Source organism: Marmota flaviventris, chromosome 13 (genome assembly GCF_047511675.1).
Source record: "Marmota flaviventris isolate mMarFla1 chromosome 13, mMarFla1.hap1, whole genome shotgun sequence".
Taxonomy (NCBI): domain Eukaryota; kingdom Metazoa; phylum Chordata; class Mammalia; order Rodentia; family Sciuridae; genus Marmota; species Marmota flaviventris.
This window is the reverse complement of record NC_092510.1, coordinates 93,945,866-93,959,195: the sequence shown is the minus strand read 5'-3', so window position 1 is coordinate 93,959,195 and position 13,330 is coordinate 93,945,866. Positions and strand designations below refer to the sequence as shown.

The 13,330-nt window shown below is 34.5% G+C and overlaps 1 protein-coding gene across 13 annotated transcripts in view; it reads left to right on the top strand.

Moving 5' to 3' along the window:
* Dennd1a (DENN domain containing 1A) overlaps positions 1 to 13,330 on the top strand; it is a 504,614-nt gene that overhangs the window by 46,348 nt on the left and 444,936 nt on the right. For all 13 annotated transcript variants that reach the window (XR_011704159.1, XM_071600929.1, XM_027944539.3 and 10 more), the window contains exon 2: positions 387 to 457. Coding sequence is in view for 12 of the 13 variants with exons in the window: in XM_071600929.1 (XP_071457030.1) it covers positions 387 to 457 (71 nt within the window). In the remaining variant the exon portion in view is untranslated. The remainder of the gene's footprint in view (positions 1 to 386; positions 458 to 13,330) is intronic.

Genomic DNA, 13,330 nt, shown 5'->3' with positions numbered 1-13,330 from the left:
GTTTATTTTATCATATGAGTGTTACATTTTGGAATAAAGCAGAATGGGCTATTTTTTTTACTGGGTTTCTTCAAAATTCTACTTAATGGATTTGGAGATCCAGCTATGGAAGTTGGAAATATGACATTTGTCAAATAATGGTAATGGCTAACTTTTTATTTGCCAGACATTATGCCTAGACAATTTTTGCTATTTTCCAAAAGTTTTATGGTAATTCTAGTTAGCTGATTTTTATTTTGTAGATTAGGAAGGTTGTGGTGCAGAAGTTGAGTAGTTTGTAGAAAGTTCATTGGCTATTTAGTTGCATGCTAATGATTTTAAGCCCATAGGTTTTGCCTCATGCCACCTCAGTTCTTGTCAGTAATCACAATCTGTTTCTTTTATAGGCAAAACCCAGAGACCACATTTGAAGTGTATGTGGAAGTAGCCTATCCTCGGACAGGTGGCACTCTTTCAGGTACTTTGCATGTTCAATTATGATATGATGTGTTTCATTATTGTGTGAGATAGCCATGCACATGGAACAATATGTGAATAAACTGTTATTTGTCTTTAAGTCTATGTAAGTGCCTTTCCCTTTTTTCTCATGCCCACATTATCCTAGGAAGAATGGAGAATAAAAGCACAGTGAATATGCTGAATTGGAGTCACTGAGATAGCAGGCTTAAAGTATGTCATTATTCATTGTAATCATTGAATCTTCATTTGCATCTGTCACAGTTGCCTGGAAGTCAACTATTTAATGTGAAATGTCACCTTGCTAATGAGCAAGGCTTAGAATTAGATTATGGGGTACAATATAATAGAGAATTCTCTGCCATTAAACTGAAAGGAGATGCACAAAGTGAACTTAGTTTAGCAAATGCTGATGGTAAAAAAGAAGTTTGGAGACTATTTGAAGGAAACACCTTCTCTGTTTTAGCTTTTGGTCTAATTTGGATATGTATCCTGGACAATAGGGTCTTATATAAGTTTAGGGAATCTTGAACAGGCTGTGTATATCTCTTCTTGATCTAAAATTTTTTTGGTTAGTGAGAAAAGTAACCTTACGATCTAGTGTTCTTTTTCTTGATTCCTGAGAGAGAGATGCATTTTGACAAATGTTAGGGGCTTTGGGTTCATACACACAAACACTCTCATTTATTATTTGGTGCTTAGGGAGAATGAATTTACCATAGATTGGAAATTTGCAGTAATCAGGATTCTAATGGTAGTTATATCCTTAATTGGCTTTACAACTTTGGGCATATTTTCTATTTTGTTATTTTAATTAGATTGTAATAATAAACTTAGCTGTCTTTAATTGAGTCCCTGTTGTTTTGCTTTACTTGCTTGATATCTGTATTGTTAACCTTACACTACAACCTTTAATGTTAGTTGAGTGACATTCTCATCATTACTGTGAGAAAATAGAATCTCAGGTAAAATAACTTACTGAGTTTGTGTAACTACTATGTGGAATAGCCAAGATTTTTGTTTCAAGTTCTCTTTGCTCTGCTAAGTTACCTCTTGGGGTCAGCGAATATAGCATATGTGTCTATTCCTGTTACTTGCAGTGATATTAATATTAAAATGAAAGAATTTTCTTTCATAGAAAATTTGAAAAACTATATTCTGTCTCCTGGGTTATTTTAGGAAGGCTGTGAAGCATATTACAAATTTCTGATTCTCAGAAGGTAAAACATCCCTATTGTGTCTTATTGTTCATTGGGTTTAGAAGGGATGTACTGTGTTATCAGGTAAGTGTTCACATGCAACAACTCCTGCATGAGCTAACTTCACAGAGTAGTTATTCCATGATGGCTATGATTTGACAGATAAATTCAAAGATAAAAGGTTTTATTTCTACAGTTGCTAATGTTTTCTTCTTTCAATATTCTAGGATTTCCCTGTGAAAATTCAAATTAGTTTTTTAATTATTATTTTTAATTTTTTAAATTGATTTTATCTTTTTAAATACACAACAGTGGAATGCATTACAATCCTTATTACACATATAGAGCACAATTTTTCATATCTTTGTATATAAAGTATGTTCATGCCAATTCATGCTTTTATACATGTACTTTTTTTTGCATTACAATTCTTATTACACACATAAACCACAATTTTTCATATCTCTGTTTGCATATGAAGTAAAAATTAATTTTTAAAAAATATTCTTTTAGTTATAGATGGACACAATACCTTTATTTTATTTATTTATTTTTATGTGATTCTGAGGATTCAACCCAGTGCCCCACATGTGCCAGGCAAGAAAGTGTGCTATCACTGAGCCACGACTTTTTTGGATATAAACAAATTTTGAAAGGTACAAATGAGATGAAAGAATGAATAAAACAAAGTCTTTATCCTACCCCCTTATCCTAGCCATCTAATTTCTCCTTTTTTTTTTTTTTTTTTTTTTATATGCAACTCTTTTCTGGGTTAAACTTTAGGATTTTAACAATGTATTTTGAAAGAAAAACTTAAAAGAATAGTTCATGGGTCGGGGGTTAGCTCAGTGGTAGAGCACCTGCCTCACATGTGCAAGGCCTTGAGTTTGATCCCCAGCATCACAAACAACAAATCAAAATAGAAAAAGTATGAAGTAAGTGGCCATGTTACCACTATATGGGTTAGAAGTTACAATGTTGCATGGTTCTGTGGAGATACCTATCCTGACAGGAGGGACCCTTGACCTGGCCCTGTTGTTTAGGGGGCCATTGCTTTAGGGGGCCCTAGTTGGGCACTTATCTTCTGATACAAGGAGTGCCTGATCCTCTGTATGGGACTTGCTCAATTGGAGCCTGAACCCTTTCATCCTGGACCCTGCTTTGAGTATCTAGGATTTCAGAATTTCTTGCCGGAATGGTTCGGAGCTGACTTTCAGAACCTGTACAAGTCTCTCCTCTGGGGTCTATCCCCCTGAGGATGGACTGAGCTGCTGGTATATTTACTCCAAGGCCTAATGGTTGCTGTTGGTGGGGAGTAGAATATGGGGCAAACCTTTAGATTTGTCAGTGGGGGGGATTGCACTTGTGTGCAAAGTCCCTTCTGCGGTGGATACAGAAGGGGGCAATGGCAGTGAGCTGTGGCATGCTCCTGGCACCACCACATTTCTTTGTGGAACCCTAGGGAATACACAAATGCTGACTGTGGCCTTAAGTTATTAATGTATATTTATCATGATAGGGTAGAACTTATTTAATAGTTTGTAAGCTTGTGTAACTTTTAAATTATTAGACATGTGGTCTGTGGGTCTCCCTTTGTACCCTTTCTAGGACTTATAAATGTTAGAGGTGGGCTTGGCCAGCACCCTAGATGTTCCTCACTTCCCTTCTCAGAGGTTACCACTATCTGGACTTTTCTGGTAACCATTCCTTTGTTTTTCTTTCTTTCTTTTTTTTTTTTTTTAAATATTTATTATTTTTTAGTTGTAGTTGGACACAATACCTTTATTTCACTTATTTATTTTTATGTGGTGCTGAGGATCGAACCCAGGGTCTCGCACATGTGAGGCGAGCACTCTACCGCCGAGCTACAACCCCAATCCTCCTTTGTTTTTCTTAATAGTTTCATTATATCAGTTTACCTCCTTAAAAAGTATAATCAAACCTATTTCTGAATTTTATAGAAAAAAAATTCCTCAGTATATAGTTTTGCTGCTGTTTTTATTTGATTATGTTTGTAAGGGTCCTCTTTGTTGTATGTAACAGCATTCATTTATTTTTTCATCAGTATGTAAATACAGTATAAAATTATATCATAAATTATTCATTATATTGTTGGGAACATGGCTATTCCAAGCAATGGCTGCTGTGATCTTTCTTACACATAAATTCTGGCGCATGTAAGCAGGCATTTCTGTAGAATATATAATACTTGATTACTGGATCATGCTAAACTGATATTCAAAACTGATTGTGCTAGTCTATACTCCTGTCTTCAGTGCTTAATAATTCTTATTGCTCTACCACTTTGTCAGCCCTTGGTATGGTTCAATTTGATTTTTGCTAACTTGATGGTTGTATAATAGTATCTCCCTGTTGTTTTTATTCATATTTTCCTGATGACTAAAGAGATTGAGTACCTTTTCATATGCTTATTATAAGATATCTTGGATATCTGATATCTTGGATATCTGATACCTTCTTTTTTTTTTTTTTTTTGTGGTGCTGGGATTTGAACCTAGGGCTTTGTGCATGAAAGGCAAGCACTCTACCAACTGAGCTATATCCCCAGCCCTCTATCTTCTTTTATAAAGTGACCTGTTCAAGTTTCTTCTTAAAACTTTATTTTTTTTTTTTACTTTTTTTCCTCTTTGATTTATAAGAAATTGCATAATATGGATATTAATTATATAATTATGTGTTACAGATATCCTCTTCCAGTCTACGGTTTGTTTTTACTGTTTTTAGAATATTTGATCAAAATATTTTGGTTTTAATATAGTACAATTAATATTTTCCCTGTGCTCCCAATATAAAGATATTTTCTTCTAAGAGATTTAAAGTTTTGTCTTTCACATTTAGGTCTTACCAAGGATTTTAGTTTTCTGTTATGTGATTAATATCTGGAAAAGTTAAACTCTAAATTTCTTTCCTCATCCATGATTTGTAAAAATTGGGAAATTAAATAAACCCTAATTACTAAGGTATGCTATGCTTCTACTTAAAATATAGTTTACAGAGTAATCAAGTACATCAAATCACACCTACAAAATTATCTAAAATTAAAAAGATGACATGTGAGAAAGGCTGGTGAAAAATATTACTAAACTTTAAAGATAGCTATTTTTTTCATTGATTATTTTTAATGTGTACACTAGTGAAAACATGAAACTGTCCCACACAGGTTCTGTTTTATGATAAATGTCTCATGACTCCCATGGAAGAGACATGTGATCTGTCTTCGAAATTATAGGAAGATCCCCTAACACTGAAGGGAACACTTTCCAAAGATTGTATGAATAAAATTTGGCTATATAGACAAACTTATGATACTGCTTGTTTTCTTTGGAAATTGTAAAATTTCCTAGTTGCTATTACCACTGACTAAGCTGTCACTGAATATTTGATTTTTAGACACCTTTGTCTACTTTTATAACCTTCTTGTGTTTACTTTTTTTTTTTAAATTACCGGGAATTGAACCCAGGGGTGCTATACTGCTGAGCTACATCCTTAGTCCTTTTTGATTTTGAGATAGGCTCCTGCTTAGTTGATAAGGCTGGCCTTGAACTTGGAATCCTCCTGCCTCAGCCTCCTGAGTCACTGGGATTACAAGCATGCACCACCAAGACTGTTATGTTTGCCTTTTTCCTATATTATTTAATGTTTTATTTTTGCCATTTTAGATGATTGTGAAGAATCTGCCTTAATATTGGTCTTTGTTTCTAGAATCTGAATCTCTGATGTGTACCAAAGTATCTGAGCAAACTTAGATATAAACCTTACCTTGTACAGTACTACTGTCTGGGCATAATCTTCTCTTTGAAATTTGTTTCCATCTCCCTAAAGGCATTAAATCCCTCTGTGAGAAGGTAAGTTAGAAAGCAGAAAACTTCTGTGGGAGTTTTATTCTTACACTTTTTTTTCATATTGTGGTATGTTATATTCCCATTGCAATTAAGAATATATATACTAAATTTTTTCTTAGGGTATTTAATACATATTGTCAGCTTATGCTAGTGTATTGTTTTCTATTCCTCAAATTTTTAGTAACTTGTTTAGTGATTAGTTCTTGAGTATGCATCAAATTTTAAAAATTTTGAAAAAATTATAAAGAGAGAAATTATCACTCAGTAATACCTGCTGTTAATGTTTTGGTGTATTTATTTCCTTGTCTTCTTCTTTGCCTCAGCTCCTGAGCTGCTAGGATTACAGGCGTGTGCCAACGTGCCCAGTTTGAGGTCTTCTTTTGTGTATGTGTGAATATTATGTTTAGAAAAAATATATATCATTATTTTCTGGATTGTTGCTATGTGTTTTTTCCTTCCCTCAGTTAGTCTTTAGCTTACCCTAAAATTATTAATATAGCTTTGTAAAAATCATTTAGTTACTATGAATTGTTGTATCAAATGTATATGCTATATTTACGTGTGATTAGGTCTTTAGATTGTGTCCAGGATTCTGTCATAAATGGTACCAGTGAACTTCTTCGTGTATAACACTTGCCATTTATGTGGTGCTGAGGATTGAACCCAGTGCCTCATGCATGCTAGGTGAGCGCTCTACCACTGAGCCACAACCCCAGCTCCCCACCTTTTTTTTTTTTTTTGGTGGTGCTAGAGATTGAGGCAAGCACTCTACCCACTGAGCAATGTCCCCAGCCCCATTTTGAGATTTTTGATTTACTTTGTTCTTTATTTTTTATGCTGTCTTTTTGCCACATTTTATTTTTGTACTGAAGCTGGTGTATTTGCTTAAGAACTCACCTTTACTTAAGGATTCCAGAAAACCAAGGGGATCACCTCACCCTGGAAAGCTGCCAAGGCTGAATTCAGCCTGTGTGTCCAAACGTCTCAGAAGAGGGTGCTCTTGCAAGAGAGATCAGCTTGTAATCTTCCATGATTAGATGTTGCTGGCCATGCAGAAACTCAGGAATGTATTTCCAACACCCGTTGCTCATTGTAGCTGGCATCTCTGAGCCTGCTATGGGCACTCTTCCTGGCAGACGCTAAGTTAGCATTGGGAGAGTGGCAGCATCAGGTTCTTCAGGGCTGCTCAGTAGACCAGCTTCCACCTGTGTCCACTCCCTTTACAGCATTTTTAATGCATTAGTCCAGTGACCACTTTTTAAAAAGAAGGGGCTAATCAAGTTGAGATACTTGTGAGGATTTTTGAAAGCAATGCATAAGCCTCGGTGTTTTGGTAGCTGAGTTGTTCATTTACCTGAGTGTTAGCCTTAAGAAAAAACCTTTGCTTAAAGTCTCTCTTAATGGTTGAGAATATGCCTCAGTTAGTTTGAATTTTAGCTTTCATTTTAGAAAACTGTAATTGTGGTTGAGGAATTTTGCTTGAATTTATGGTTACAGAGGATATTCACTATTACTAGACATTTACAAAAATGAATTTAAACGATGCTGTCTGTTTTGAAGTTGTATGGGGGGTGTGTGTTTTTGCGCGCGCCCATGCGTGCGCTCACACATGCAAAACTCTTTTGAGAATGAAGGTTTTTTTTTTTTTTTAGAGAATTACGTTTTATTACAGATTTAAATATTCTTGAGAGATACCAACTAAATTTATCATCATTTTCTTTTTCAATAATATAAAGGATAGTGAGTCACAACAAGCTTGAACAGTAGTAATGAAAGAGCTTACTTATTGAGTCCTTAGTATGTCTCAGTTACTTTTCTTGATATTATCTTTTTCAACCTTGGATAATTCAATAAAATGGGTCTTAGGTTTGAGGAAACTGAGGCTCAGAAAGGCTAACTTATCTAGGTTGGAAACCTCTAAGTTTTAGAACCAGCATTTTAATTTTAGTCTTATGGCGTCTTCCATAAAATTATTGGTTGATATTACCTATATGTGTAGTGGTTAGAAAAATCAAATAATGTTAATTTGGGGGAAGAGAAAACAGGCTTGTATAGAAAATCAGTGGAGAGATGGCTTTATAAATGAGCTAAACAAGTGTTCTTACAGTTTTCTGATGAAACTACTTTAGCTTTTATTTTTACTTATCTTGAATTTTCCAGTGAAATGGATCTTGATTCGTAGTAGCATAGTTGGAACAAATTGTCATTCACTCAAAAGACATATTAAGCCATTTTTGTAATTCTTCCCAAGTACTTGACAGGCTAGTTAGAAAAAGTCTTGTTTGGCATATAGGCATGGAACTTCATCCCACTGAACTTTTAAAACTAATTTTAAAATGTGAAGTGTAGCTTTGAGAATTAACATGTGCCTGTCTCATTTTCTCAAGATTCTCATAATAATGATTATTTCTTTAAACTAGAGGTGAGCCTAGTGAGAACTCATTATAATAAAACTTTTGCCCATTACTTAAGGAAGTAAAAAATATTATTCTAATTACATACATATAAAAATAGGGCTCCATGAGGGTAGAAATTGTTTTGTTTACACCTGAATATTTCAGTACGCAGAAGAGTACCTGGCAAATAATAGGCCCACAAGTATTGAATAATTTATTTATTTACTTTTTTTGGTGCTGGAGATCATACCCAGGGCCTCTGGCATGCTATGTATAGCACTCTGCCACTGAGCTTCAACCCAGCTCAGGTACTGAAAATAAAGCTTAGAGATAAGGGGATGTTTAATTGATGGAGTTGGGATTTAAATTCTATTCTGTGTATATTCTTTTAAAAAACTTGAAAACTATCGCACGAATTACATAGTATGTATGTTTGTATGGAGTTTAAAGAACAAATGAAAATGCATGTACCTGCTACTGAACTGAAGAAACAGAACATTTTGTGCCTTTCTCAATTTGCCTGTTTAGTTTTTTTTTTTTTTTTTTGTACTGGGAATTGAACCCAGATGCGCATTACCACTGAGCCACTTCCCCAGCTCTTTTTATTTTTTTTATTTTGAGACAGAGGACAGAGTCTCATTTAGTTGCTTAGGGCTTTGCTAAGTTGCTGAGACTGACATGGAACTTGCAATACTCCTGCCTCAGCCTCCCAAGTTGTTGGGATTACAGGTGTGCACAACAGCACCTGTCTCCATTTGCCTTTCTTTATGGAGAATTTTACATTAATTGTGTATCATTGTTTGAAGCTTGTGCTTTTTATTATACTATGCTGCTGCTCCAAATTGGTTATATTGAATGATTTTGAATTGCTGTTCTTAGCAAGTAACAGAAATTGAGCTGTGTATTAATTAATGCTTAACTTTTTTTGAAGCAGTTTTTTTTTTTTTTTTTTGCTCCTAAAGTGTACAATTTTGGTACAAATTATAGGGGAGTCTTAGAATTCTTGGTTTATTCATGACAGTGGCTCTTCTTACTATATTTGTGATTCACATTATTAGGCCTTTGGCCTTCTAGGTGGACCAGAAATTCATTGATCTACTAAGCTTTAAAATCTATGCAAGCAGTGAGTGTGTTGAATTTTTTAAATGGATTGCTATGTGTGTGCTTTTAAAGTTTGTTAAAATAAATTCCCTCCAAATGCCAATCTCAGAGTCAAATTTTCTCAACTGTAAAGAGGGGTCACTACTTCATGATTAAATAGAAATGCACAGTGCATGAGACATGAAGAATTCTTTATAAATGGGGGTTGTTATTTTAAGTTATTTTTGTTTAAGGTAAGAGTATGTATCTCATAGAACTCTGTTATTCAGCAAGTGTTATCAATTTAACATAGCTAAAAAATAGGAAGTAGAAGTAACTAGCTTAAGTAGGTATCTGAGTCCATGCGTTAAAACTGAAATCCTTTATTCATGAGAAAGTCTTTAGCCTGTGCCTCAAGGATTTTTCAGTATTATACTGCTCTGCATAGTTGCTGATCTTGTTGGTGACATTAAGTCATGATATTGATCAGGATTTTTTCATTACAAATCTGACTTGAGTATAAAAGAGAATTTTTTGGTTCTCAATATTGAAAAGTGCAGTGGTAAAACTGGTTTTCGGTTTTGCCAGATCTAGGTTTTCTAATCATGTTTTCACAGATTTGCCTTTATTTTATTTTTATTTTTTTATTGGTTGTTCAAAACATTACAAAGCTCTTGACATATCCTATTTCATACATTTGATTCAAGTGGGTTATGAACTCCCATTTTTACCCCGTATACAGATTGCAGAATCACATCGGTTACGCATCCACGTTTTTACATATTGCCATACTAGTGACTGTTGTATTCTGCTATCTTTCCTATCCTCTACTATCCCCCCCTCTCCCATCTTCTCTCTCTACCCCATCTACTGTAATTCATTTCTCTCCCTTGATTTTTTTTTTTCCCTTTCCCCTCACATCCTCTTATATGTAATTTTGTATAACAATGAGGGTCTCCTTCCATTTCCATGCAATTTCCCTTCTCTCTCCCTTTGCCTTTAGCTCTGGGTTCTCTGTCTTCTGTGTTGAGTTCATTTCTGGGCAAGCGCTTCCATTAGAGTGGTAAAGATAGCTACTAACAAATCAAACTTATATTCTACCATTTTAACTACCCAAATGGCAAAAGAGTGTCTTATAGGTCCAAGTACTGATTCTAATAGGTCCTGTCTGAGTCATGTGCACATCTGTGAACCAAACTCTGAGGTGTCTGGGAAGAGTGAGGGAGTCATTTCCTCCTGGATTCAATGGCCAGAGAATGGGGCAGGCTAGTAGTTTCTCAGAGGAAAATCTGGTGCTGTTCCCAGACAAAGGGAGAATGAATGGATGCTGGGCAGCTAAGAGATGCCTTTTGAAGCTATCAAAAAAATGTTGTATTCAAAATATTCTTTCCAAAAAGGCAGTGAGATATGTAATCTAGTTTGGAAAGATTTTCAGCTCAAATGATTAAGTTTCAATGCTTAAAAATGTAGATCTTCAACTTCCTTGAAAACTGTCATATAAAACTGATTTCCCAGGAGTCTTCATGACTTATTATCATGCATTTAATTCTTTAATTACCTATTCTTTGAACATTCATTTTTAGGTTTATCACAGCACTGGACTGAGTGTTAGCTTTATAATATAGGAACTAGGCCTCATGTTTTAAATGCTTAGGAGACTTAAAAAAAATAAAAACCTTTAGGAAGTTGTATTTTAGCTTTTGAACTTCTTTTGGTATTATTTTGTAACACATTTTGTATTTCCTTCTTTGTGTTACATTGAAAACATGCAGTCTGCTTGAAGGCTTTCATTAGAAAAAGAAAGATATCACCATGAGCTTGCTTTGCCCAGCAGGAGACTTTAATAAGTTGCTCGATTTAAAGAGAATTTTTTTTTAACCTTTAATGTGTTCTTAGGCATTAGACATTTCTGCTATCATGAAACTGTATTTGAAGAGAAAATAAATGCAGATTAATTGCATCTAGATTATAACAATGTCATTAAGTGACTTCAGGGATAATTTGTAATAAAAACAATGCAATGACAGACAAATCTGTAGGCTTGGAAATCAGACAGACTTAAGTTCAGATTTCTTCAGCCACTCACTAATTGTTTGACTTTAGGAAAGTTATTTAAACTGAATTTTAGTTTGCCCATTGTGTAAATGGGACTTATATCTACTTGGTAGGTTGTTTTGTAAATTAGAGATTATATGTATTAAAATGTCTAACACAGGAACTGGCACAAACAAAGCATTCTTGTGGTGACTTAATTTAAGATCATCCTCAAGTTAAAAGCATTATTTATGCTCCAAACAAAAACAAAACAATAAAACTTCATAATTGTGATGTCATTAAGAGAGTAAATCAGATAGAATTTATTGAAATTCCTTTTTGAAAAGGTTCAAATATTAGAATAATAGTAATGATTACATGAAAGATATGAAAACTTGATGAAAAGAAAGCTGTCTGAATTGACCAGTTTTTTTGTTTTTGTTTTGTTTTTTTTCAGGAAATGTAGGATTAATTCTGAATTGTTCTCAGAAAAACATACTTCTGGCACATGAATAATTTAAATGATCAACCTGTATATTTTTTCTTGCACTTATGTGTCACAGTTACATTTTAATAAGAACTCTGTGATCAATCCTCAGTAACTAGAGTTTTTATTTAAATTGTCTATTTGTGAGAAGATCCAGATGCCAAGAGAATAAGCTAGTATCAGATTTATTAAAATAGCCCATTTCTGGAATATGGTCTATAGTTAGTATATATTTAGCCCAGTTTTCGTTCCTCAACAGTAATGATCACTGATACTCAGAATGATGGAATTGGCTTCTTGAACATCAAAGGAAATTTCCATTAGTTATTGGCTTATACTTATCATGAAAATAAAACACAACGAAGGTATTTGGGAAAGATTTTCTACAGACTGAAGTGAAAAGTAATGTATTTGCATCACAACCCTAAATGAAGTAGAAAATCAGCTAAGTAGAAAATTTATTTTCTTTTCCTACTAAATATTTTTTTTTTAAATATTTATTTTTTAGGTGTAGATGGACACAACACAATGCCCTTATTTTTATGTGGTGCTGAGGATCGAACCCGGTCTCACCCGTGTTAGGCAAGCGCTCTACTGCTGAGCCACAATCCCAGCCCCCTACTAAATATTTTTGTTAATAGAAATCTATCCCCTTAAAAATAGCCCCCGCCCCAATGTAATTAGTAAAATCTAATTGACAGTGTGGTGTCTGGAGTGAGATTGTCTAGGTTCAAATTCCAGCTCTCTTAGGACATAGTCTGTGTGATTTTTGGAAAATTACTTAATTTCTTTTAGTTCCCTAAACAGTAAAATGGGGAAGATGATAATGATAATAATATCTCATAGTATTATGAGAATTAAATCAGAAAAAAATACTTAAAAATAATCAGAGGACATGTCACAATAGCTCTTGTCTTTTAAAGAAAAAAAAGAGTTTCATTTAGTAGTTTTTTTTTTAACATTTTCTTTTTCAAATATCTTTGTATTTATTTATTTTTATGTGGTGCTGAAGATTGAACCCAGTGCTTCACGCATGCAAGACAAGTGCGCTACCACTGAGCTACAATCCCAGCCCCTGTTTTTTTTTTTTTTTTTTTTTAAAGATACTGAGGATTGAATCCAGGGCCTTGCGCATGCTAGGCAAGCACTTACCAATGAACCACAGCCCCAGCCCCTTTTTATTTTATTTTGAGACAGGATCTCAATAAATTGCCAGATTGGCCTTGAATGTACAATTCTGCCTTGGCTTCCTGAATAGCTGGGATTACAAGTGGATTAAGTTGAAATTGTTTTGATCCTTTAAACTAGAACAGAATCATCAGCACCCTTTTTGAATTGAGGAAGTGCCACCTGCTCCTGTGGTGGACTGTCTGATTCTGCACACTTGGTAGAAGTAGAGCATTGGGACTAGTCCTAAGGCACTTAAGGACTAGGATCTTTGGGAAGCTTTACTAAGTTTTGTTTTTTGCCTTCAGCAGCCCCAGCAAGTCCAGTTTAGGCTTTTAAAAAGTTCATAATCCTTGGAGGACCCTGGAACACACTGTCTAGTTTCTCTTGTGTTTGCTGAATGGAGATTGAGTAGATCCAGGTTTTATTTGGGCATTTCCGGATATGCTGTGGGATCAAAGCTTGGGTCTAGATCCATTTTAAGTAGAAAATTGGTAGAGCTGACCATGGTTATGTGTTTCCTTTTTGTTTTGAAAGATTTTTAAAAATGTTACACTTCTCCATTTAACAGTATTTATAACAAACTTACTGTTGATAGGTAATGGAGATAGGGGAGGACATACTCATGGAAGGAAAAGCCATTTGCA